General features: G+C 47.4%; 1 protein-coding gene across 1 annotated transcript in view; it reads left to right on the top strand.

Moving 5' to 3' along the window:
- ush1c (Usher syndrome 1C) overlaps nucleotides 1-22630 on the top strand; it is a 170714-nt gene that overhangs the window by 114599 nt on the left and 33485 nt on the right. Inside the window, exons 14-15 of the mRNA XM_028796119.2 lie at nucleotides 4810-4937; nucleotides 6921-6988. Of these exons, the coding sequence (XP_028651952.1) occupies nucleotides 4810-4937; nucleotides 6921-6988 (196 nt within the window). The remainder of the gene's footprint in view (nucleotides 1-4809; nucleotides 4938-6920; nucleotides 6989-22630) is intronic.

The raw sequence follows: 22630 nt of genomic DNA, 5'->3' as shown, positions 1-22630 counted from the left end.
GATGCTGTCGATTGAGTTCAGCACAGTTCAAGTTCCTTATCTTTGGTGTGCCACTCATCCTTTGTCATGGATGCCGGGTTTCTAACAAACAGACCTGTCAAAATAAGAAATCGCACCCCTGGCATACGAATGATAAGCGGTGGGACTCTGCAGGGCTGTGCACAACATCTTACGCTTGACGCTCTTGTTACTGATGACTGAGTCCATGTCAAGCCTTGTCATGTGGCTTTATTGGCATATTTTTTTATACAGCGTAATGCAGGATACGGTGGCATGAAATAACAGGACCACTACGGTGCAACATGGGCATAAACACACGGCACATATAAGACAGGTGAAGGACTATATTATGAATAAATAAATCAAGGGGTAAGTAAATAGCCGCACCAGCTGCACTTCAGGTCATCCACCTGACGCTTAGCATGTCCCACACACAAAATACGAGGAATGAAAGAACACTTAAAGACGCAGTGCACAAACACTAAATAGTAATACAGATATCAGAAATTATAGAAAGACATAAACAATTTTAAAAATGACAAAACCAATAATTACATGGAAAATACACATAAATCCTGGCTGTACCATAACAACATTCTCAGGAAAAATTTAAAATGACCAGTGTCATAACATACACATCACTGCCATCTTGTTTGGATTTGGGTGACAATACAATACAGTTTATTTTTGTATGGCCCAAAATCACACAAGAAGTACTGCAGTGGGCTTTGACAGCCCCCCAGCCTCGACTCTCTAAGAAGACAAGAAGACCCTTTTAGTGGAAAAAAAATGGAAGAAACCTCAGGAAAGGCAATTCAAAGAGAGACCGCTTTTCCAGGTAGGCTGGGAGTGCAGTGGGTGTCCAAAAAGAAAAAAGGGGGTCAATACAACAATACACAGAACAGAACAGAAGGCATCCTCAATACAATACAACAGTAAAATAGAAATATTACAAGTACAGAGCAGAATTCAACAGGAGATGACATCCCATAATAGGATTTGGATTTGTTCAGAGTCCTGGAGACCTCGGCCATTAAGCTGCCTCCCCCTATTGGCCATTCCACCACTGAGTCAGCCAATCCGATGAAAGGACCCCTCTACCCGATGATTCCTGCTATCCTCCATCAGAGACGACTTTACCTTAGGCAGGTGGGCCGTGGCACCAAGTGGCACATTTGAGTACCGAGAAGAGAAACCGAACAGGTGAGGGTTAGTAACAAATTCTAACTCTCATATTACTTCTGTTTTAGTGCTAATGACTGTCTGTACAGTTAATCAGCAGCTCTAGTCAGGGTGTGCTAAACTGAAGTCGTGAGGATTTGAAAGCTGAGACCGATGGGGCATCTCTTATAGTAGCAGGCAGACCACTCCACAGTTTAGGGGGGGTCCTGTAACTAAAAGCTCAACATTCCACTAATCCTTGGGATCATAAGCAGACCACCATCTTGAGATCTTAATGTGTGCTCAGGATTGTAAGTCATGGTAAGTTCAAATAAGTAGGCCGGACTTCGGTTATTTAAAACTTTATATGTTAAAAGGAGGATTTTGAAATCTGCCCTAAACTTAAGTGGGCGCCAGTGTAAGGACTTAAGAACTGGAGTTATGTGTTTGTATTTTCTTGTTCTTGTAATAATTCTTGCCGCAGCGTTTTGGGTTAACTGGAGGTTGTATAAAGAACAGTCTGAACATCCAGTGAACACCGCATTGCAGTAGTCAATCCAACTAGAAATAAATGCAGGAATTAATTTCTCAGAATCCTGTTTATTTAGAAAACGCCTTAATTTCCCAACATTTTTAAGATGGAAGAAACCTGATTTGGACAACTTTGTGATGTGCGCTTTAAATGACCTGCTAGAGTCAAAGATAACGATGAGATTGTGGGCTGATTCAGTAAAATTAATGGAGACTCCAACTGAGTTAAATGATGACAGAATATTGTGATCAGCGTCACTCTCTCCAATAATTAACATCTCTTTTAAGACGAGTCGTTCTCAGCCATCCACTCATTCACGAACAGAACTAATTAAAGACAACGTTGGAGAAACTTCATTTGGTCTAAAAGAAAAGTAGAACTGGGTGTCATCTGCATACAAGTGAACATTAACATGATGTATCCTAATGAGTGGAAGCCTGTCAAGTGAAGGACCGAGTCCTGAGCCCTGTGGGACACCATATTGAATTTTTGTGTGTAATGATGGAGACCCGTCAGCATATTTCTGTACGTTTTAGAATCGATTTGATAAATAAGAACTAAAGCAAGTGAGCGCAGTCAATGCCTGTGAGCCCAACGTCATTTTCTAGCCTGTGCAGTAAAATCGAACGGTCGATGGAGTCAAACGCTGCGCTTAAGTCTAACAACAGAAGCACAGTGGAGTTTCCTTCATTAGAGGATATCAGAATATCGCATTAGTGCCGTTTCTGTGCAGTGAGCAGTGCGGAAGCCAGACTGGAATTTCTCAAATAAATTGGTGTGACTGAAGCTGACTGGCGACTACTTTTTCTAGTATTTTAGAGAGAAAGGGTCAATTTGAAATAGGCCTATAGTTATTTAGCATGTGTGGGTCAAGGTCTGACTTTTTAAGTGATGGTTTAATGACGGACACTTTTAGTGCATCAGGTACTGTGCCATGCAATAATGAACTATTGATAATGTTTAGGATAGGCGCTGCAAGAACATCTATTGCACTTTTTACTAGTTGTACTGGCACTAGATCAGGGAACAAGTAGTGGGCTTCATTTTAGAAATTAAAGTTAAGACTTCCTGCTCAGTTACAGGATTACAATTACTAAAGTACTGAATGCAATGTGAGACAGGGTCTGCTAAGCTAGTATACGGTTTATACTGTGATGCAGAGATCTGGGATATTTTTAATTTTTAATTTTCTCATTGAAGAAGTTCATAAAGTTTGTACTGCTAATATCTGTTGGTATTTTGCACTGTAGATCTGCATTCCCATTTGTTAAATTAGGAAATTAGTGCTAGGGATCTGCACTGGCAATCAGAAGGTTGCCGGTTCAAATCCAGTAAATGCCAATAGGGACTCTGATCTGTTGGGCCCTTAACCTGCAATTGCTGAGCACTTTGAGTAGTGAGAAAAGCACTATATAAATGCAAAGAATTATTAAAGAATTATTAAACAGTACCCAAAGGTTTTTATTATTGCTATCTATTATTGTAGAATAGTAGTCTGAGCGAGCTTTAAAGAGAGCTTTTTTATCTTTTTTAACACTTTCTGTCCATGCAGTGTGAAAGACCTGCCGCTTTGTTGTTCTCCAGTTTTCGACACTCTAATTTAAGAACTCGAGTGTTTTCATTAAACCAGGGAGAGTTTCTATGTGCTTTGATCACTTTTGTTTTAAGGGGAGCCACTGCGTCCAGAGCATCTCTTAAGGTCACATTATAAAGTGATGTTAGCTCATCTAAATGGTTTTCCACAATTACACTCGACTTACTCAAAGTGTCTATGCATTTTGAAGCAGAATTACAGTCTAGATGTTGCACTGTCTTTGTTTTAATCTGTGAGTGTATTGGGAAGGAAAGAACCAAATCAAACGTAATTAAGTAGTGATCAGAAATAACTTCATTTAATGGAATAATATTATAATAATGATTACATCTTGCCTGAAGAAGGGGCCTGAGTTGCCTCGAAAGCTTGCATATTGTAATCTTTTTAGTTAGCCAATAAAAGGTGTCATTTTGCTTGGCTTTTCTCTACATTCATAATGGCTAACATGGTACAACACACTAGTACTATGGAATAATATTTAAATTTTTAATTTCAGCTTTGTAAGTTATAATTAAATCAAATGTGTGGTGTGGCGGACACCCGGGGCCCTTGCTTGGTCCATGCCTCTTCTGTATATGGTCCAGGGGAAGAGGCATGGACTGATCAGTACCTCCCCCGGGACGCTAGATGGCAGCACCCCTGGGTGGCTGTGGTGCCTCAGATTCCCACAGGGCTCAATGGGAGATGGAGCTCTCTACAACCCTGTTGGGATCCGGGGGTGCTGCAGTGGTTCCTGAGCCCATGTGAGCAGTTCTTCCTCCACAACTGGAAGTGCAGCCAGAAATGAGCCATCAAACACCTGGAGCACTTCCAGGTGGGCTATAAAAGGAGCCAACAGCCAGCACTCCGGGAGCCAGAGTCGGGAGGAGAGGAAATAAGCTTGCCGGAGAGGAGCAGAGGAGAAAAGGAATAACTGTGGTGATTGTGATATTGTGCGTATTGGAACTGTGTTGTGGCTGTGGGAACGGGGAGAGCGTTGCCCACAGGCAGAAGAAAAGAGAAATTAAATCACTTTTGTTTTTTATTAGGGTGCCTCCCATGTCTGTCTATGCCGGGTCAAGCGCTGGTATAGCGCCTTTGTCACAGTGGTTATGATTATGAGTTGCACCTTTGACAATCTGATAAAATCCTACTGAATTTAACAATTAAGTAAAACATTTGCTAAAAGTGTCAGTTTCCACATCACTATGACACTATTGGTGGCACAGCAGAGCTGTGGGGGCAGAGCTGTGTGATGTCACAGATGGGATGCTTCTTTAGCCTGCGCCAAGTGCTTAATGATGTCCGATATCGTGGATCGAACGAAAAAACTTAATGTGTGATTTTTGGTGCAATCTTAGTATTGACTTCATATTTGTTTTATCATTTTGGGGTTTAATGACAATATGGGGGCCCCCTCTAACTGTTCTGGCTGTTCAGTGGCTTCACCAGGAGGACTCCTTTGTGACTCGTCTGCCTGGCCGCCCTCTACTGCAATGGCTGACTGACACACTTTTTATCCTTTCTCCCATTTTCTCTTAAGAATTGAAGCCGAGAACGTGAAACATCAGAGGCAGTGGGAGGAAGACTGGGGTCCAAGAGAACCGCCCAAGAGCACACTGCCCCCCAAGGAGATCAGTGCAAGCCCTCAGCCAAAGCAGAAGAACTCAGGTCAGTGACGAATGAGCGTTAAGCGCCGTTAGACAGGACTCTGAAATGCTGCTCAGCTCTGGAATGAAGGTGCTAAAAGTGAGGGGTCAAACTGAAGGTCTTTATGGTGGACTGAACCGCCTCGTTTTTAGCTATCAGGTGGTCCAGCCTACTGGCTCGAGCCTCTTATGGCACATAATGAAGCTGTTAATCCTAGCTGGGCTGCGTCTGATGCAAAACTCGTCTAGTGAAGGCCAAGGGAATGGCCACCTAGAACCCAAGAGGCTGTTAATGGTTCACGTTCCATTGATCGTTCAGGATTAGCAGTGGACCTTCTTAATAACTGGACAGAGCTTTTAATATATTTTCACATCAAATATTTATGGAGAACTGACCGTATACAGATAGACAGTAACAATTAGTCCAGTCAGGTCAGGTCAGGTTGGGGAGCCTGCACTGGTACAGCGTGTTCCCACACCCGCCATATGGCGATACAGCTCAGCATCCAGATTGGCGACCCCTCTGGCAAACACACAGTCCAGTCCACCCTTCTGGAGATGACCCTCTAACTGCTGCAGCCGGGTGTTATGTGGGCATCCCCTTGGCGTGGTGCAGCCACTCAAATCCTGCAAGCTGGATCACCCTAGGGTAATCACAATGCAGGTCATGTGCCTCATTCGGGACTCCATGAGCAACACAAAGTCAAACCGGCGACCCCCAAGGATTCTCTAAAGAGACGCACATGAAGGAGTCCTTGTGAGTCTTCATCTCAGGTCACTGGAAAGCATCAATGTCTCACAAACAGGAAGCACCAGGACCCTAAAGACTTGGACCTTCGTCCTTTAATAGAGATATCGGGAGCGCCACACACCCTTTTCCAGCAACCTCATGACCCCCTATAGTCTCCCAATCCATCGGCTGACTTCATAGGAAGAGTCACCAGAGTCCATGAATGTCACTGGCGAGGTAAGTACACCTCTCGATGACGAGGTCGACACTCTCCACTGCCAATGTGCCCAAGAGCTCATGATAGGACATCCAGGGAAGTGACCAGAGAAGTGTGAAGGAGTGTACGCTGATAATCTCATATTGAGGTGACACTGAAATGTAAGGCTAATTTGGAAGTCAAAGGCTTCAAGGTAAATGCAGAAAAGACTAAAGTGGTGTCTGGAGGCAGAGGGGTGAGACGAGGGTAGTAACGGTGTCGGGAGAAGTTCAGCCCACCGCACAGGTTGTCAGAAATGGACACATGAACGATGTAATGATGTTACCAGAAATTGGCAGACAGTGAGTGTGACTTTCCTTTGTGAGAGGATCACAGTGGAGACTGAGATAACGTTCATGGAGTTATTTTGGAGAGGGTTGATAGTTCACCGCACATTATTGAAGGTCCAGAGGGCCTTGGTGGTCCCTGCTTTGCATAGACTTGTCTGGCTGGCGTTGCCTGCTTCTCCATTATATCTTCCTCTGCTGCCCAGATACGTGAAGGTGTTGGCCATAGGTGGGTTTTCTCCATCAACCTTAATGGGTGTTGGACCATCCACTTTTGGTGTTATGGCCTCTGTCTTCAGCTCAGCTGACTTGCCAAGAACAATGGGACAAAACTCCTCAGCGGTGATCAAATGAAAGAAAGCATTTAGGTGCCACAGCCAAATATGAGACAATGGGGCATTGACTTTTGGTCATTCTGATCAAGAATGTCCTGATTCGAAATCTACACTACATGTTCACTCAGGTTCCCTGTCTCTACTATTGCATTTTGCCTGAAGGCCATTCATTGTGTAAATCATGCAGAAAATTAGGAAGGGGGCAGATACTTTTTCAGAGCACTGTGATTTCTGCATTTAATGTCTGCCTTCCTTGCCGTGATGTTTAACTCGTCTCTGTGCCTCATTGCATGACCGTGTCCCACATCTGAGGGAAGGGCCCCTTCAGATCTCCGGTCCCAGTGAGCCCAGACATCTCTGTGCCAACCCTTCACTCCTCCTGCCTTTCATTTAACAGATGCCTGGGCACCTGAGCTCGTCGCCGATGAGGATGCACCCAACATCACTGATGATCCAAAGCCACAGGTTTGAGGTCCCTCTAAATTATAGACTTCAAAAAGCCAACGTGGATTATAATTTGACAACCAAACACCATTGTTTAAAGCCTTTGGGTGCCATCTTTCAGCACTTTTGCATCACTTGTAACTCCGCTAAGGTGGACACTACAGTTTGACATTTTCTAGCACATTCTAGAAGGTCGTCAGCAACTTATATTCTTGTTTGTGAAACTAGAGGTGCACTAGGTGACTCGATTATGGTGTCAGCAGTGGGATTTTTGGCAGGTTTACTCAAGCCGTCCTTTCCATAAAGACGAATCTGCACCACTAGTCAGCCTTACTGGCAAGTGCTGGAACTGCTGAGAGGTGCCAGCCTCCGGAACGGCCACAGTGGCACGCCATGTCAGTAAGGGCAAGAGGAGTCACGTGGTGCCACTTCCTGTTGGCCTGTCTCCACTCCACAGCTATTCCCATTGGGTGAGCTTCATCCCTGCTCCTCACAAAGCCTTCAGGCCAAACCAGTGAGCGGAGAATCAAGACGGGTGTGGGCAGTAAGCCATAACACTGTGGCGTCACATCCGTCTGTACGACTTGAGCCCGGCCCTCACACCCACTCTACTCATGAGGGTGTGCTGTACGTGATATTTAAGCTACGTTCTTCTTTATTTTATGCAAATTGACTTTCAAATCATAAGATTTTCATAATTCTGTGTGACTCGAGACTGACTTTGGCTGGCTGAGGCCCTGGACTGAGAGCCACAAGGCTGTCTGGTCAATCCTGGCCTCTGCTCATCGGCTGACCCCGACTAAGTCACTTAAACTGTCTGTGCTCCATCTAGATTTGATATTATACAGGGTGGGGCAGAAATAACTCCCACATTTCAAAGGGGGATTGAAAAAAAATGGTACGAAGTATCACCAAAAACTTTTTATTTCCCAAATGTAGATATAAAAAAGTTTTAAAAATGATATCGTCCAAATGGTGGACTTGACGGCTGATACACATTTGGAGCCTTTCTTGGAAGTTTTCCATCACTCTCACTAGCATGTCGGGCGAAATTCCTTCAATTTCTTCTTGAATGGCCTCCTTTAGTTGGTCCAAGGACCGAGGACGATGTTTGAAAACCTCGGCTTTCAGGTAACCCCACAGAAAAAAGTCACAGGGACTTAAATCAGGCGAGCGCGGTGGCCACGGTCTGGAACACTTTCATTAGCATGTAAACCGAACCGCGTGCGAAACGCCCTCTACGTCGCAGTTACAGATTCGCCATTTTTGAAAAAAGCCTCCACTACAAAGCCTTGATGCTCACCTGACCACGGCATGGTGACGACTGAAAACTTTATTATGTACTCTACCTAACGGAACGGACCGCACCCCTCTACCTGCCTTGGGGACCCCACAGTGATTTTGCGAAATGTAGAAGTTATTTCTGTCCCACCCTGTATATCTTGACTATATGATATTATTGATGTGGACTTTCAGAAAGCATTTGATAAGGTGCCACATGAGAGGGTGAGCATCAAACTAAAAGAAGTGGCAGTTTGGCAGAGTGTGGGGTGTAGATGGGTGCAGAATTGGCTCAGACACGAGAAGCAGAGGGTGACGGGGTGAGGAACCTCAGCAGAATTGGCTGACGTTAAGAGTGGTGGGCATCACAGGAAAATGAATGGAAGGAGGAGATTGAGCAACACCTGACAAGGACAGGACAGTCAGTGTGGGGTCAGAAGAAGGAGGTCATGTTTGTTGAGGAAGAACAAACGGATACGACCAGAGTGGAGCAGATGAGATTATTGATGTGGACTTTCACAAAGGATTTGATAAGGTGCCACATGAGAGGGTGGGCATCAAACTAAAAGAAGTGGCAGTAGAATTGGCTCAGGCACAGGAAGCAGATGGTGATGGTGCAAGGAACCTCATCAGAACTGGCCGATGTTAGAAATGGTGACCAGCAGGGGGCAGTGTAGGGCCTGCTGCTATTTTTAATATAAATAAATAATTTAGACACGAATATAAGGAACAAGCGGGTGAAGTTTGCAGAAGATACCAAGATAGGTGGATTAGCAGATAATTTGGAATCCGTTATGTCATCAGAGAAGGACTTGGACAGCAGACAGGCTTGGGCAGGTGACATGTAATGTCAGTAAATGTAAAGTTTTACACGTAAAGAATAAAAATGTGAGGTTTGAATACACAATGGGAGGTCTGAAAATCGAGAGTCCACCTTAAGAGATGGACTTAGGAGTCACAGTGGACTCTAAGCTATCAACTTCCCAACAGTGTTCAGAAGCCATTAAGAAGGCTCACAGAATGTCAGGTTATATAGCGCCTTGATGTGTGGAGTACAAGTCACAGGAGGTTCTGTTCGACCTTTATAATGCACTGGTGAGGCCTCATCTGGAGTACGGTGGGCAGTTTTGACAAAAACGACATAGCAACACTAGAAAAGGTCCAGAGAAGAGTGACTGGGCTGATTTAGGGCTACAGGGGGATGAGTTAGGAGGAAAGATTCAAAGAGCTGAAATTAACACTTGTATTAAGGTTAGGTCTTATTAAGTCTGAATACACAATGGGAGGTCTGAAAATCGAGAGTCCACCTTATGAGATGGACTTAGGAGTCATAGTGGACTCTAAGATATCGACTTCCCGACAGTGTTCAGACGCCATTAAGAAGGCTAACACAATGTCAGGTTATATAGCGCCTTGATGTGTGAAGTCACAGGAGGTTCTGCTCAAGCTTTATAACACACTGGTGAGGCCTCATCTGGAGTCCTGGGTGCAGTTTGGGTCTCCATAAAGACATAGCAGCACTAGAGAAGGTCCAGGGAAGAGCGACTGGGCTGATTCAGAGCTACAGGGGATGAGTTAGGAGGAAAGATGAAAAGAGCTGAGCCTTAAGGAGATGAAGAGTGTGAACATGAGTGAAGTGTTTACAATGATGAAGGTTATCAGTCCAGTGGATCGAGACGGTTATTTTAAAATGAGTTCATCAAGAACATGGGGACACAGTTGTTGCGAAGGGTAAACTTTGCACAACCATTACTGGTGGCTCTGAGGCGAGGGATCTGCACTGACAATCGGAAGGTTGGCTGTTCGAATCCCGTAAATGCCAATAGGGACTCTGCTCTGTTGGGCCCTTGAGCAAGGAAGGCCCTTAACCTGCAATTGCTGAGTGCTTTGAGTAGTGAGAAAAGCGTTATATTAATGCAAAGAATTATTATTTATTATTATTAGGAAGTCTTTCTTTACACAACGAACGATATGCGACCAAGCAGTGTGGCAGAGAGTAAGACTTTAGGGAACTTTCAAAACTCGACTTGATGTTTTATTTGGAAGAAATAAGTGGACGGGACTGGCGAGCTTTGTTGGGCTGAATGGCCTGCTCTCGTCCAGTGTGTTCTAATGTCCAAAAGTCCTGGCAAACGGCCAGAGCACATCCTAAGCGTCCAGCAGCAGACGACGTAATCTGGCGATGCCAGTCCTGTTAACGTTTTGTTTTGTTCGTTCCGTTATCTGTGTCTTCGTGCCAAGCTGATCGCTGAGATTGTGAGGCTCCTTCACGTTGACGTGACAGAGATTGAGTGGAACAACATCTCGCTGTGGCACCCCAGGGCCCCTCCCAGTAGCCAATCGGTGACTGGGGGAGGTGGATATGGGCGTGTCCTCTTGTCACATGACGCCTGCTAAGCTCACTCATGTTGGGAGAGATTTGTGTTATGGCAGTTAGAGGGGATGGGATTGGATTGTGCTGTGCCATGGTTGACACATGTGGACGCTGAGGGTCACTGTTGCCCCTTAAACCCCTCAGACAGACACGCAGGACACGGGGTAAAAGCACTAAGAAGTTGTTTCATTCTTTTTCTTCCTTCTTACAGTGCCCTCCCAGCACCACCGCCACAATAAACACAATAAAGCACAATATTCTTCTCTCTCTCTCTCTCTTTCTCCTCCACACCTCCCAGCAAACTTCACCCACCTTCACCGACTCCGGCTCCCTCACTGGGTTCTCAGCAGTCCTTTATATAGTCCTTGACCCTGGTCAGATGGAGAATTCGAGTTCTTTAATCAGCCCAGAAGTACTTTGGGGCTTCCGTCTTTGTGACTTCCGGGCTATAAGGGAAACATGACTCCCCCCCCCCCCCCCCCCCCCGCACCCCCCGGTCCTTCCACAGCACCTCCTGGCAGCACCCAACAGGGCTGAAATACCAAACTACAAGTCCCAGGATTCCCTGTGGGCACCACTACACTCCAGGGGAGCTGCCATCTAGCGTCTTGGGGAAGGCAGTGAACAAAAGTTGCTGCCTTCCCCCATTCCTTCCATTCTCGGGGCGTCCCTGCTGGCCGTCGCTTACACACATTAGGATATTAGAACAAGCTGGACGAGAACAGGACATTCAGCCCAACAAAGCCCCCCAGTCCTAACCACCTAATTCTTCTAAAAAAAAAAAAAAAAAAACATGAAGTTGAGTTTTGAGGGTTCCTAAAGTCTTACTGTCTGCCACACTGCTTGGTCGCTTATTCCAAGCGTCTATGGTTAGCAGTGTTGGGCACAGCGGCCAGGTTACAATGCAGCGAAGTAGCCAGTGCTGTGCGCCCATCGACTCCAGTTTCAATTCCACCCTCTCTGGCTCTCTCCCTAGCGTTTGGCTGGTTCTACCGGTACGAAGGCAGGTTTCCGACTCTCCGCAAGGTATGTGTGGCATTGCCAGCTGTAGCCACTCGCCATCTTTGTTATTTTGTGTGGGTGCCGCTCCCGGGCCGATGAGCTGGTCGCTGCCCGGCAGCGTCACTTTGTGTTCTCTTTTCTGTCCTTTTTTTAATCAAACTCATTTACGTCTCGTGTTTCCGACTCCCAAGTTGAGTGGTTTTCGTTGCCTTTCTGCATGGTGTGCTGCTCCGCGAGACTGAAACAGGCTTGTACGATATGGTGATTTATTTGTCGCTGTTCGAGCTGGCATTACCGTACTATTTTTTCAGCTTTAATCTAATCCTAAAAATGACCGCAACGTTAGGGAACATCCCAATCTGTCGAGGAAAAAGTGAGCACATACAGTAGCATCAATGAAATCGCCGAAAAGGAAACTCCACGCATTTGGTGGAAATGCTTCCCGTTCACGGAGGGTAATACATGTGCCTGTGCGCCATCAGTGCCACGTCTAGAAGATGGTGCGGTGTGGCGGCTACCACTGTAAACCCCTAACATCCATCCATCCATCCATCCATCCATTTCCCAACCCGCTGAATCCGAACACAGGGTCACGGGGGTCTGCTGGAGCCAATCCCAGCCAACACAGGGCACAAGGCAGGGAACCAATCCTGGGCAGGGTGCCAACCCACCGCAGAAACCCCTAACAGTCTCCTCTAAAACTCGTTTTCCCTTTAAGGACGTTTCGACTACACCCGATTCACGGAGAGCCCCTTGAACTCTGTGCGTTCCCAGCTGTTCACTTGATTTGACAGCGGATTGTTGTTATTGATAAACTGCTCGATTATTTTTGACGTTTGCTATTTAAGCTATACTGGCATATTGAGTTTTTTTTAAGAAGCAACAAGTAAATGTTCAAAATGGCGCGTTTCATAAATGTGATTGGTGCCTAGTCAGGTGTCAAATATCAGACGATAGAGTCTCACAAAAGTTTGGGGCGGCCACCCTTAAACATTTTTCCTGGCTGTGAAAGAGTTAAATTGGGAGTACATACTGTATGTGTACAGATACGAGTCCAAAACCGAACTGACTTAAGGAGGCAAAGGGAGCGCAGAGCAAGTGAGGTCATCAGGGACGGAACTGGAGGTGGCGGCATTGGGACCCAGGAGAAATTTCCCATAATCCCTCTGCAGCGCACTCCGCCACCCACTGGTCAGTCGTGGAATTGCCCTCATTCAGACCCTCTAGCTGCCTCCCATGCACACGTCTGTGACAGCGGGCTGAATGCCATTTAGACTCCTGCCAGTCACATACACACATTGTGTACAGAAGCTCGACTGCGCCATTTTTTTTTTGCCCCCCTTCTCAACAATCCCCTGAGTAAGGACTTGTGTAGGTTGAGGAAGATTTTGTTGCAGAAAATTTGCCAGGTTTACCGGTTAACTTGCTAGACAAATTTTTCCATCAAAATTCGCCATACAGCCAAATTAGGCAAGCGTCTCCTAACACCCCATGATGCTTTGTGAGGCCAGTCAAACATCACAGGGCAGTAGCAGCCATGTTGGATAGGGATGTCACTACCCGATCTGCACTATCTGCCCCATTTTCATTGCACTTGTGCAGATATTGTCATACTGTTGGCGCACGCCAGTCGTAGGGAGAGGAGTTCGGGAGATGCAGAGACTTGAAGTTTGAATTTTATCTCATGGTGACCTCACAGCTCAGGGACACTTTAAAGATCATTGCACCATCATAATTCATTCCAAACCAGCTCAGGTTCTCCTTACCATTTGATTTCAGTGCATTTCTTTGAGTTCACAAAAAAATCCAAAGCATTTCTGCATTTTTGCCTATCTTGAGGTTCAGATCGTTACTCAAGACAAATCGTCGATATCGTACAAGCCTGATGTCGCCTAAATGACCTGCTGTTGGCCTGAAAAGCTGGTCTGCTCTTCGCCTCACAGAAAGGAAAGGAGAAAAAGAAGCCGTCCAAAGTGGACACCCTGCAGGAGCAACGGAAGAACAAAAAGGAGCTGGAGTTTGAGCTGAAGTTGGCCAAAGAGAAGGAGGAGATGTTTGAGCGAGAAAAGCAGCTGAAAATCAGCAGGCTTGTGCAAGAGGTACTTGTGAAAATGTGAGCGGATCGGGAGGTGGGACAGCAGTGCCTGGTGACCTGCCGCCCGTGTAAGGAAAAGGCAGAGAGGGAGATGTGGTGGGGGACCAGGAGGGAAGACAGAGAGGTTTGTAGTGAGTCAATAAATCAAACAACCAAAATCCAAGACATGCGGTGAAAGATGGTGCCAGGCAAACCTCAGTAACGGAGAATGCTTTACAATTCAAAAACCCACTAACTGCACCGGAAAATTCATTTGTTTGTTTGAAATCCAGAAACTTGGATGATAGGAATGGTGCACAGCACCACCTTCAATACCCTGGTAGTCTCCTTTGGCGTCAGGGTTTAGTTCTTATTTTGTACATCTGGTTGGACTCAACCAGTGCCACCGCAGCGTGCCCCTTTCTGTCAGCAATCACTGCTCCCTGCCACTTTGAAGAGCACAGAAAAAAATTACTAAACACTAGTGAAGCATGTGGACCCCCGGTCACATACATTTCTCTATGTTTGTCATTCTTGCATTCTGTGTCCCGCCTTTGACGCTCAGCAGATGGCGCTGCCCTTTCTCTTCCTATTATTCATCAACGTCTTCTGCCTCCACATTTGCTTGGTGCTCAGCAGATGTCGCTGCTCTTCTTTTTCTTTCTGCCATGTCACTTTGTTTTCCAATCATTTTGCCTTAAGACCAAGAGTGCGGGTCAGTTTGCCAGGCTTGCCGCTATCTCAGATTTTTTGATTTACCAGAATGTATCAGGTGTTAAGCTTTTCAGTCAAGACATAGGTCAGCGCTTCTCAACCTTTAAGTATTTGCGCCCCGAGTTTTCATAACAGTTTCAATCGCGCCCCCCATCTTTTTTTTTGAAAGGAGAACCCAATACTAATTTGTTCTTTTTTAATTAATGATATATCATAGATGCATATTTTATTATACCTACTTTTATCGACATTTATCTAACTCTATATTTATTTTTCTAGTATCAGAATGTAGTTTAAGTTCATTTGCTTTGGTTTCAATAGATGTACTGTATTTTTCATATTTTCGATTCTTGTTTTCTTTTTTTCACATCTTCACACCCCCCCTTTTTGTTACTTCGTGCCCCCCCTAGGGGGGCCTGCCCCACAGGTTGAGAACCACTGACCTAGGTCAAAGTTGTAGCCCCTGCAGTTACACACCGACTTCTGTCTGCATGGATTTCTCAGTCTTTGTTGTCCTTGCATTCTGTATTCATCTTCAGCTTCATCTTGTCTTGTGCCTCTGCAATGTGCTTGATGCTCATCAGATGTTGCTGCTCTTCTTTTTCTTTCTGCCATGTCACTTCATTTTCTGATCACTTTGCCATAAGAAACCCACGAGTGCAGGTCAGTTTGCACAGGTTGCTGCTACCTCAACTGATTTTAATTACCAGCACACATCGAGTCATACGCCTTCAGTCGCGACCAAGATGGATGTTCTAGCCCCAGTAGTTACACGTGTCCACATGCACTTCTCCATCTTTGTTGTTCCTGCTTTTTGTAGTCCTCACTTTGATGCTCAGCAGATGTCGCTGCTCTTCTTTTTCTTTCAAACATGTCACTTTATTTTCTAATCACTTTACCTTAAGAAGCCCATGAGTGCAGGTCAGTTTGCCAGGCTTGCTGCTAACTCAGATTTTTTTGAATTACCAGAACTTATCAGGTGTTAAGCTTTTCAGTCAAGACCAAGGTCAAGGTTGTAGCCCCTGCAGTTACACACCGACTTCCATCCGCATGCATTTTTCCACCTTTGTTGTCCTTGTATTCTGTATCCTGCCCTTGACACTCAGCAGATGACGCAGCTCTTCTTCTTCTTGTCTTGTGCCTCTGCAATGTGCTTGATGCTCAGCAGATGTTGCTGCTCTTCTTTTTCTTTCTGTCATGTCACTTCATTTTCTGATCACTTTGCCATACGAGTGCAGGTCAGTTTGCACAGGTTGCTGCTACCTCAACTGATTTTAATTACCAGCACATATCGGGTCATACAGATTCAATTGAGACCAATATGGACGTTCTAGCCCCAGTAGTTACACGTGTCCGCATGCACTTCTCCATCTTTGTCGTTCCTGCATTCTGTAGCTCTCACTTTGATGCTTAGCAGATGATGCTGCTCTTCTTCTTCTTCCTTTTATGGTGTTCTTCATCATATTATCTGTGTGTGCAGTTTGCTTGACGCTTATCAGATGTCACTGCTTTTCTGTTTCTTTCCACCATGATGCTTGATGCTTTGCCAATCACTTTGCTGTAACAAGCCTATAAGCACAGGTCACTTTGCCGACCTCAGATTTTTTGAATTTCCACAACATATCAGGTCATCATTTTTCAATCAAGACCAAGCTCAAGGTTGTAGCCCCTGTAAGTTTGTGAGTTATCACGTGACAGATAGAGAGACTTTAGTATTTTAGATATATAGATAAGTTAACATAACACTGGCATGTGACTGGCGATGGGCATAGCATCCTTAGAATATCTGGACACAAAATGGCAGCTCCTGTGACCATGAATGATTTCAAAAAGGCAACAAAACAGGATGATAAAATGAATAAACACCTTCAGAGACGCCCAGGAGTGGCCCGGAGTCCAAAACCAAAGAGCCACCAGACTCGCGAGTGATACTAGACAGGCCACCGGGCACATCGCTGTCCCCATCTTACCAGCAGTCCTGTGATTCAGGTGTCGGAGACGGAGAGGGAGGACCAGGAGGAATCCGAGAAGGTGCAGCACTGGGTGGAGCGGCTGTGCCAGACCCGACTTGAGCAGATCTCCTCGGTCGACAACGAGACCCCCGAGGTAACGTGGGGTTTGCCCGCCTGCGTGCCTGCCTGTGTGTGTTTGAGAGTGGAGGAGGGTGGGAGTTTTACGTGGCTGCGCTCTGCGTGTTTCGCCTAGGAGTTTGTTAAACTCCAAATTGTGTGGAAATTTATGGTGTGGTTTTCAAGAAGGTGTGCGTGCCGAGTTGGGGGTTCAAAAGTCAAAATGTGAGTCATCAGGCTCGTCCATCCTATTTACTTCAGTTTGTCTAAAATAACATCAGTTTGGGATTCGAAGGTCCCTCCTGTCCGCCACACTCGGGTGTTCGTGGCAGTCTGGGGTTCTTTGTGTGAAGCATTTGGGGAAAGTCTGCCCTTAAGTTTCCATCTGCGTCCGTGTCGTCTTCTTGCTGAATTTTAATTTAAAGTGGGATCCCCTGCACTAATTCCTTTCCTAACTTTAAACCCGTCAGTGGTGTCCCCTGTTGGTATCTGAAGAGGTTCACCTCCTTGCGTCTGTCCTCATAGCTCAGACCTGTGAGTCCCACAGCCAGCCTTGTCTCTGGACGTCCTCTTGTGCTGTTGTGTCTTTTTTTTTTGTGATGTGAGGACCAAAAGGATGCACGGGGACTCCAGGTGAGGCCTGACTAGTGTGTTATGTAACTTGAGCACAACCTCCTGTGACTCGTACAGCACACATCAGGGCGCTATATAACCACACGTAATCCCTTCTGTCTTGATGTAGACTCTGAGTGGCCCATCATGACTCCCTGGTCCTCCTTTCAGGCCTTAGACCCTCTGTTACGATTTGGCCGATTCTCCATCTGTCTGCCCTTCCACTTAGTTTGGTGTCATCTGCTTGTTCTGTACAGAGCAGCGGCCCCACACGGACCCCCACAGCACGCCACTCGTAACATCCGCCCCTCACGTTCTCCTTTGTCTGAGCCCATTTTGTGCCCACCTACAGACTGTGTGCCCTGAGTTCTCATTACTTGTAGTTTTATCACTAAACTTCTCAAAAGTCAAGGTCCATAATCTCATGTGCTCCTCCCTGATGGGGGTCCTATTATTGAATCTCAACCTCCTCCTCCTCCTCCTCTTCGTCGTATTTGCTAACACGCCTGCTCATGACCAGTGCTGCTCCGTCTTTTTCTTAGCAAGTCCTTCCATTTATCAACCTAAGATTGCTGGTCAGTATTTCCTCGGATCAACCTGCTCGCCCTTTTTATATAACGGGATAATAGGTGAGTTTCCTTACCCAGTTTGTGATGATGAGGTTGATCCCACAACCTCAGGACCCCCAGAGTGCTTGACCGTCACTGCCTGCCCTGCTGTATTTGTGACTCCTCCAGTCTCGTCTTAGGTGCCACCAGCGATCTCGTCCATCCTATTTACTTCGATTTGTCTAAAAGAGCATCAGTTTGGGATTCGAAGGTCCATCCCTCCTGCCCACCACACTCGGGTGTTCGTGGCTGTCTCTGGGGTTTTTTGTATGAAGCATTTGGGGAAAATCTGCCCTTAAGTTTCCATCTGTGTCCGCGTCGTCTTCTTGCTGAATTTCGGGGGCTCCAAGTGAGGCCTCGTTGAGTAGGATTCTGAGTTGTCGGATTTTGATGGAAGTGATCTGGAAATCGAAGACATCCACTGATCGTGGCGCTGGACGTGTCCATGTGGCTAATGCCCCTATGCCAGCGTTCACCTGGGAGGACTGCCACTTACGGTGACAAGAGGTACAGATCAGATTATGTCACACTGCGGCTGCTGTGCGTATTCCTGCTGGTTACTGAGTTGCCCACGCGACACCAAACGGGCACCGACAGCATACACGCGTGTGGCAAAAGACGTTTTATGCCGATTTATGTGTGAAGCCATTGCTTTGTGTGCTTTTCAGAAAACTGGAAAAAATATTCCGCCCTCAAAGGGTTCAGATTGCTGGCCGATCTTTACTCGGATCAACCTTCTCGCCCCTTTTTTATAACGGGTGGGTTTCTGTCTGCATTCCCAGACTTCCAGTTTGTGATAATGAGGCTGAACCCCCCCAACTCAGGACCCCCAGAGTGCTTGACCGTCACTGCATGCCCTGCTCTGTTTGTGACTCATCCAGTCTCGTCCTAGGTGCCGCCAGCGAGGTCGCCATCGACCGCCTCGTCCATGCGACGGTTCGCCGGTGGGCTGCAGCTTCACACCACCGATATGGATGACATCACTCTGGACCGGGTGGATCCGAGCCTCAAGCATCCCAAGAAGAGGATGGCACCTGCGCCACCTTCTCCAAGGCCTTCTCCACCATCACCTGGGACAAGACTGCCACCCCCACCTCCATCACCCAAGCCCAAACCTCCACCCTCGCCAAGGCCATCTCCTCAAGCCCACCCGTCCCTTCCAAGGATGCCACCCCCACCCCCTCCACCACCCCTCCCCGGGCAGCAGGGTGGCTTTCCTCGCCCACAGGTGCCCATCCCAGAAGAGCGATATGTGAATCAAGCTGAATCTGTGAATGAGAGAGACTACAGGGGCAGGCATGGCCCGGGCAGCGAGCTGGCATACTCTCCCAGTCCCAAGGTAGATTCATGTCAATCTCTGAAAAAGTAGGCCGCATGCTGGCATCTTGGCCATCTGAGCATCTGACCAGTCTTGAAGGGCAAAAAAGTGCCAAGGTGTCAGTACCCGCTCGATACCAGCTGCCAGTTTGCGCCAGTGTGTGTTTCTTCTGATCCTGTCTTCCTGCATGTTTAACGTGTGTCACTGGTTTGCTGTGGTTTGTCTTTTTGGTGGCAGCAGAAAAAATGAAAATAATTCACTGCCCTGGCACAAGTTGAACTCAATCTGTCAGGTCTCCAAACCCCAATCTGCCCTGCAGCAGCCCGTCACTCCTTAATGAATGGGCACCTTCCGTGAGTGTGAAGGGGAACAGGGCTCTGAGGGCAGTGCCACCTTTCAGGTGCCTCACTGTCTCGTCATGCCATACTTCCTTCTGCCACCTTCTCTTTCCTGACCCCCTTTGTCATCTGAGCTCACCTCTCAGCCTCTGCTAAGAAGACCCATAAGGAGTCTTTTTTTAAAGTGCACACACATGGCATCATTGTTCTTCGCTGGATGCCCACTGAGCGGTTGGTTAGGAGCCTGCACTGATATGGTGCATTGGCGCACCCACCGCACGATGAATCCAAATTAGGTCCTGAGCGCAGCTGTGCACTGGGTGACACCTCACAGACACGATGGCAGCAGAGCACCCCAAACCACACGCTTGGCGGCTGCCATCAGGTTCTTCTGGTCAAACGTTGCCTTTGATTTTTGCCAGACGTGTCTCCTGGCACTGCGGCCAACTAGCTGTCTTTACCCAGAGTGCCCACAGCTCGTTGATCCAGACATCTGCGTATTCACGGCCTGGGCTTAGTCTCGCCCTAATGCTCCCTCTGCTTTCCTCCTGGCACATTGGCATGTTGGTGCAGCCGCATACCAATGACACACTCGGGCACTTTGACGTCAGCAGTGGTGACCATTACCTGCCGGTCCTTCTTAGAGATGTCTTTTCAGCATCCTGTGGATCTGAACTTCCTGGGGGCGATGACAGTGGAGGGCTTGACAATCCTTTGGCAGACTCCTAGTCATCTAGAACCTTCCTTCTGGGGACTCAGCGTGGTGATGACACACACGTCAAACCAAACTCAATGTCTGAGCTTTAAATAAATCCTCCCTCACGATGTCCTCATCAATAATTAGGGTTTGGTTTAGGGTTAGCCTAATTTGAGGTGGCCGAAACGGAGGGGCGCACTTACTTTTTCAACATGCTGTGGAAACCCGTAGAGCCGCCCTAACCCGACACAGACGGGCAGAGACTCAAGTGCAGCACATGACCCACTTTTACTCCGAGCTGGGGAAGCGCACAGCACAGTTCAGCTCCAAAGTATATGAGACGCGGCCCCTTCCTTCTCCCTTGGGTCCCTCTCAGGCCTTCCTCCTCCACTCCCCCTCTGGCCAGCTTCGTCTTCCTCCTCCCGACTCTGGCTCCCCGTATGGAGTGAGGCGGCTCCTTTTATTCAGCTCCTGGGCTCATCAATATTACCTGGAGTCACTCCCCAGGTGTAATGCAAGTCCACTGTAGGGCACTGCAGCTCCCCCTGGCGACCACCCATGGGACCCAACAGGGCGGTGCCAAACTCCAAGCCCCAGCAGGGACCCATGGTGCCACAGCCACCCAGCCCAGGAGGGCTGCCCTCTAGTGTCCCAGTGAAGGTAGTGTCTTAGAGATGCTCTCTCTTCTGGTCCTTCCGTCCAGCTGGCATCCCAGCTGGGCAATGGCTGCCCGTCTCAATGCGAAGTTTGCGTTTTTTCTTCTTTAAATTATAACACAGCCTGAAATATGTCAATGTAGCCTGATGTTTGTTATACAGAATCACATTTGCCTACAGACGCTCTTTTCTGTGATTCAGAGCGGGCCGAGTGCTGCAGACACAACGGTAAAGGAACCAACTGAAGAGCCTGCTGCCACCTAGAGGCACCTCCTAGCTTGGCAGGCCACACAGCCCGACTGGCGTTAAGAAGCTCAGAGGTGGAGAAGCGGCACCAAGGGAACTGCAAACAGACCAGCATAGAGAGGTGGAAGAATCGATGGGAACGGGGCATCATGGCCACTGTGCCAGCTCTAATAATAATAATGGGGGGCACACTGGCATGCATTAATAACACCAGCCAACATCCAAAATATTCCACGTTTAATTTACTTGTGTTTTGTGCACCATACTCTAATTAGACATGGACAGCGCATCTTGCTGGGCCACCACCGTAGACAGCAGCCCCCTCAGGACCGGCTAGCAGCAGCACACAGGTTGTGTCTGATTGGTTCTTTCGAGAAGAAGCTGAGCTGCGGTGTGTCGTCATATTTGGGTCCACAGGCCCGAAACTCCACAATAGGCCTGGAATCTCAAAGACAGGCTTGTGGCCTGCACCTTAAACAGGCCTATTGTTATAACTGGCCGTTTGTCTTTAACGATCGTAAACTCATCTTGGGGGTTATGGGATCCATTTCTTAAGGTTTATTCTTTCATTTTTACCATTTAATCCTTAGGAGTGTTTATGACGCCATCTTGTATTTTAACCATCACTGCCATGTTTGTTCTCCATGGCCAGGACTTCCAGTGGCGTGTCCTTTGGGGTCATGACCCACGAGTAGTTAACACAACAGAATAGACGTGCCCTGACTAAAGCTCTACTTTACCTGAGCGTCGGTGTTCTGTCAGCAAATGGGCAGGCGAACTTTCAAACAAAACCAAGAGATGCCGTAAACACCGAACTAAAACTAAAAAATATGAAACGAAACTGAAGGCCAGCATGAGAGACGATCATCGAGGGTGAGAGAGCAAAAATCAACTTTGAAAACTTTAGAGATTTGGTATCTACATGTCGGGTAAGTAGTGGCACTCCAAGCTGTCCTTTAATCCCGTCCTGTCGATTGTGTGTGGGTCCTGACCTCAGAGGCCACGCCCATAGCAATGTTGTCTCGACTTCAGAGGCCACACCCCTAGAAATGGGGTCCCGACTTCAGAGGCCACACCCCTCTAATGGGGTCTCGACTTCAGAGGCCACACCCCTAACGATGGGGTCTTGACTTCAGAGGCCACACCCCTCTAATGGGGTCTCAACTTCAGACGCCACACCCCTAGCAATGGGGTCCTGACCTCAGAGACCACACCCCTAGCAATGGGGTCTCGACTTCAGAGGCCACACCCCTCTAATGGGGGTCTCGACTTCAGTGGCCACACCCCTAGCAATGGGGTCTCGACTTCAGAGGCCACACCCCTAGAAATGGGGTCCCGACTTCAGAGGCCACACCCCTCTAATGGGGTCTCGACTTCAGAGGCCACACCCCTAACAATGGGGTCTTGACTTCAGAGGCCACACCCCTCTAATGGGGTCTCGACTTCAGACGCCACACTCCTAGCAGTGGGGTCCTGACCTCACAGACCACACCCCTAGTAATGGGGTCTCAACTTCAGAGGCCACGCCCCTACCAATGGGGTCCTGAACTCACAGACCATACCCCTAGCAATGGGGTCTCGACTTCAGAGGCCACTCCCTTAGCAATGGGGTCTCAACTTCAGAGGCCACGCCCCTACCAATGGGGTCCTGAACTCACAGACCACACCCCTAGC

This window comes from Erpetoichthys calabaricus, chromosome 2 (assembly GCF_900747795.2).
Source record: "Erpetoichthys calabaricus chromosome 2, fErpCal1.3, whole genome shotgun sequence".
Taxonomy (NCBI): Eukaryota; Metazoa; Chordata; class Cladistia; order Polypteriformes; family Polypteridae; genus Erpetoichthys; species Erpetoichthys calabaricus.
Note: the sequence above shows the minus strand (reverse complement) of the source record. Positions and strands in the feature narration are given on the sequence as shown.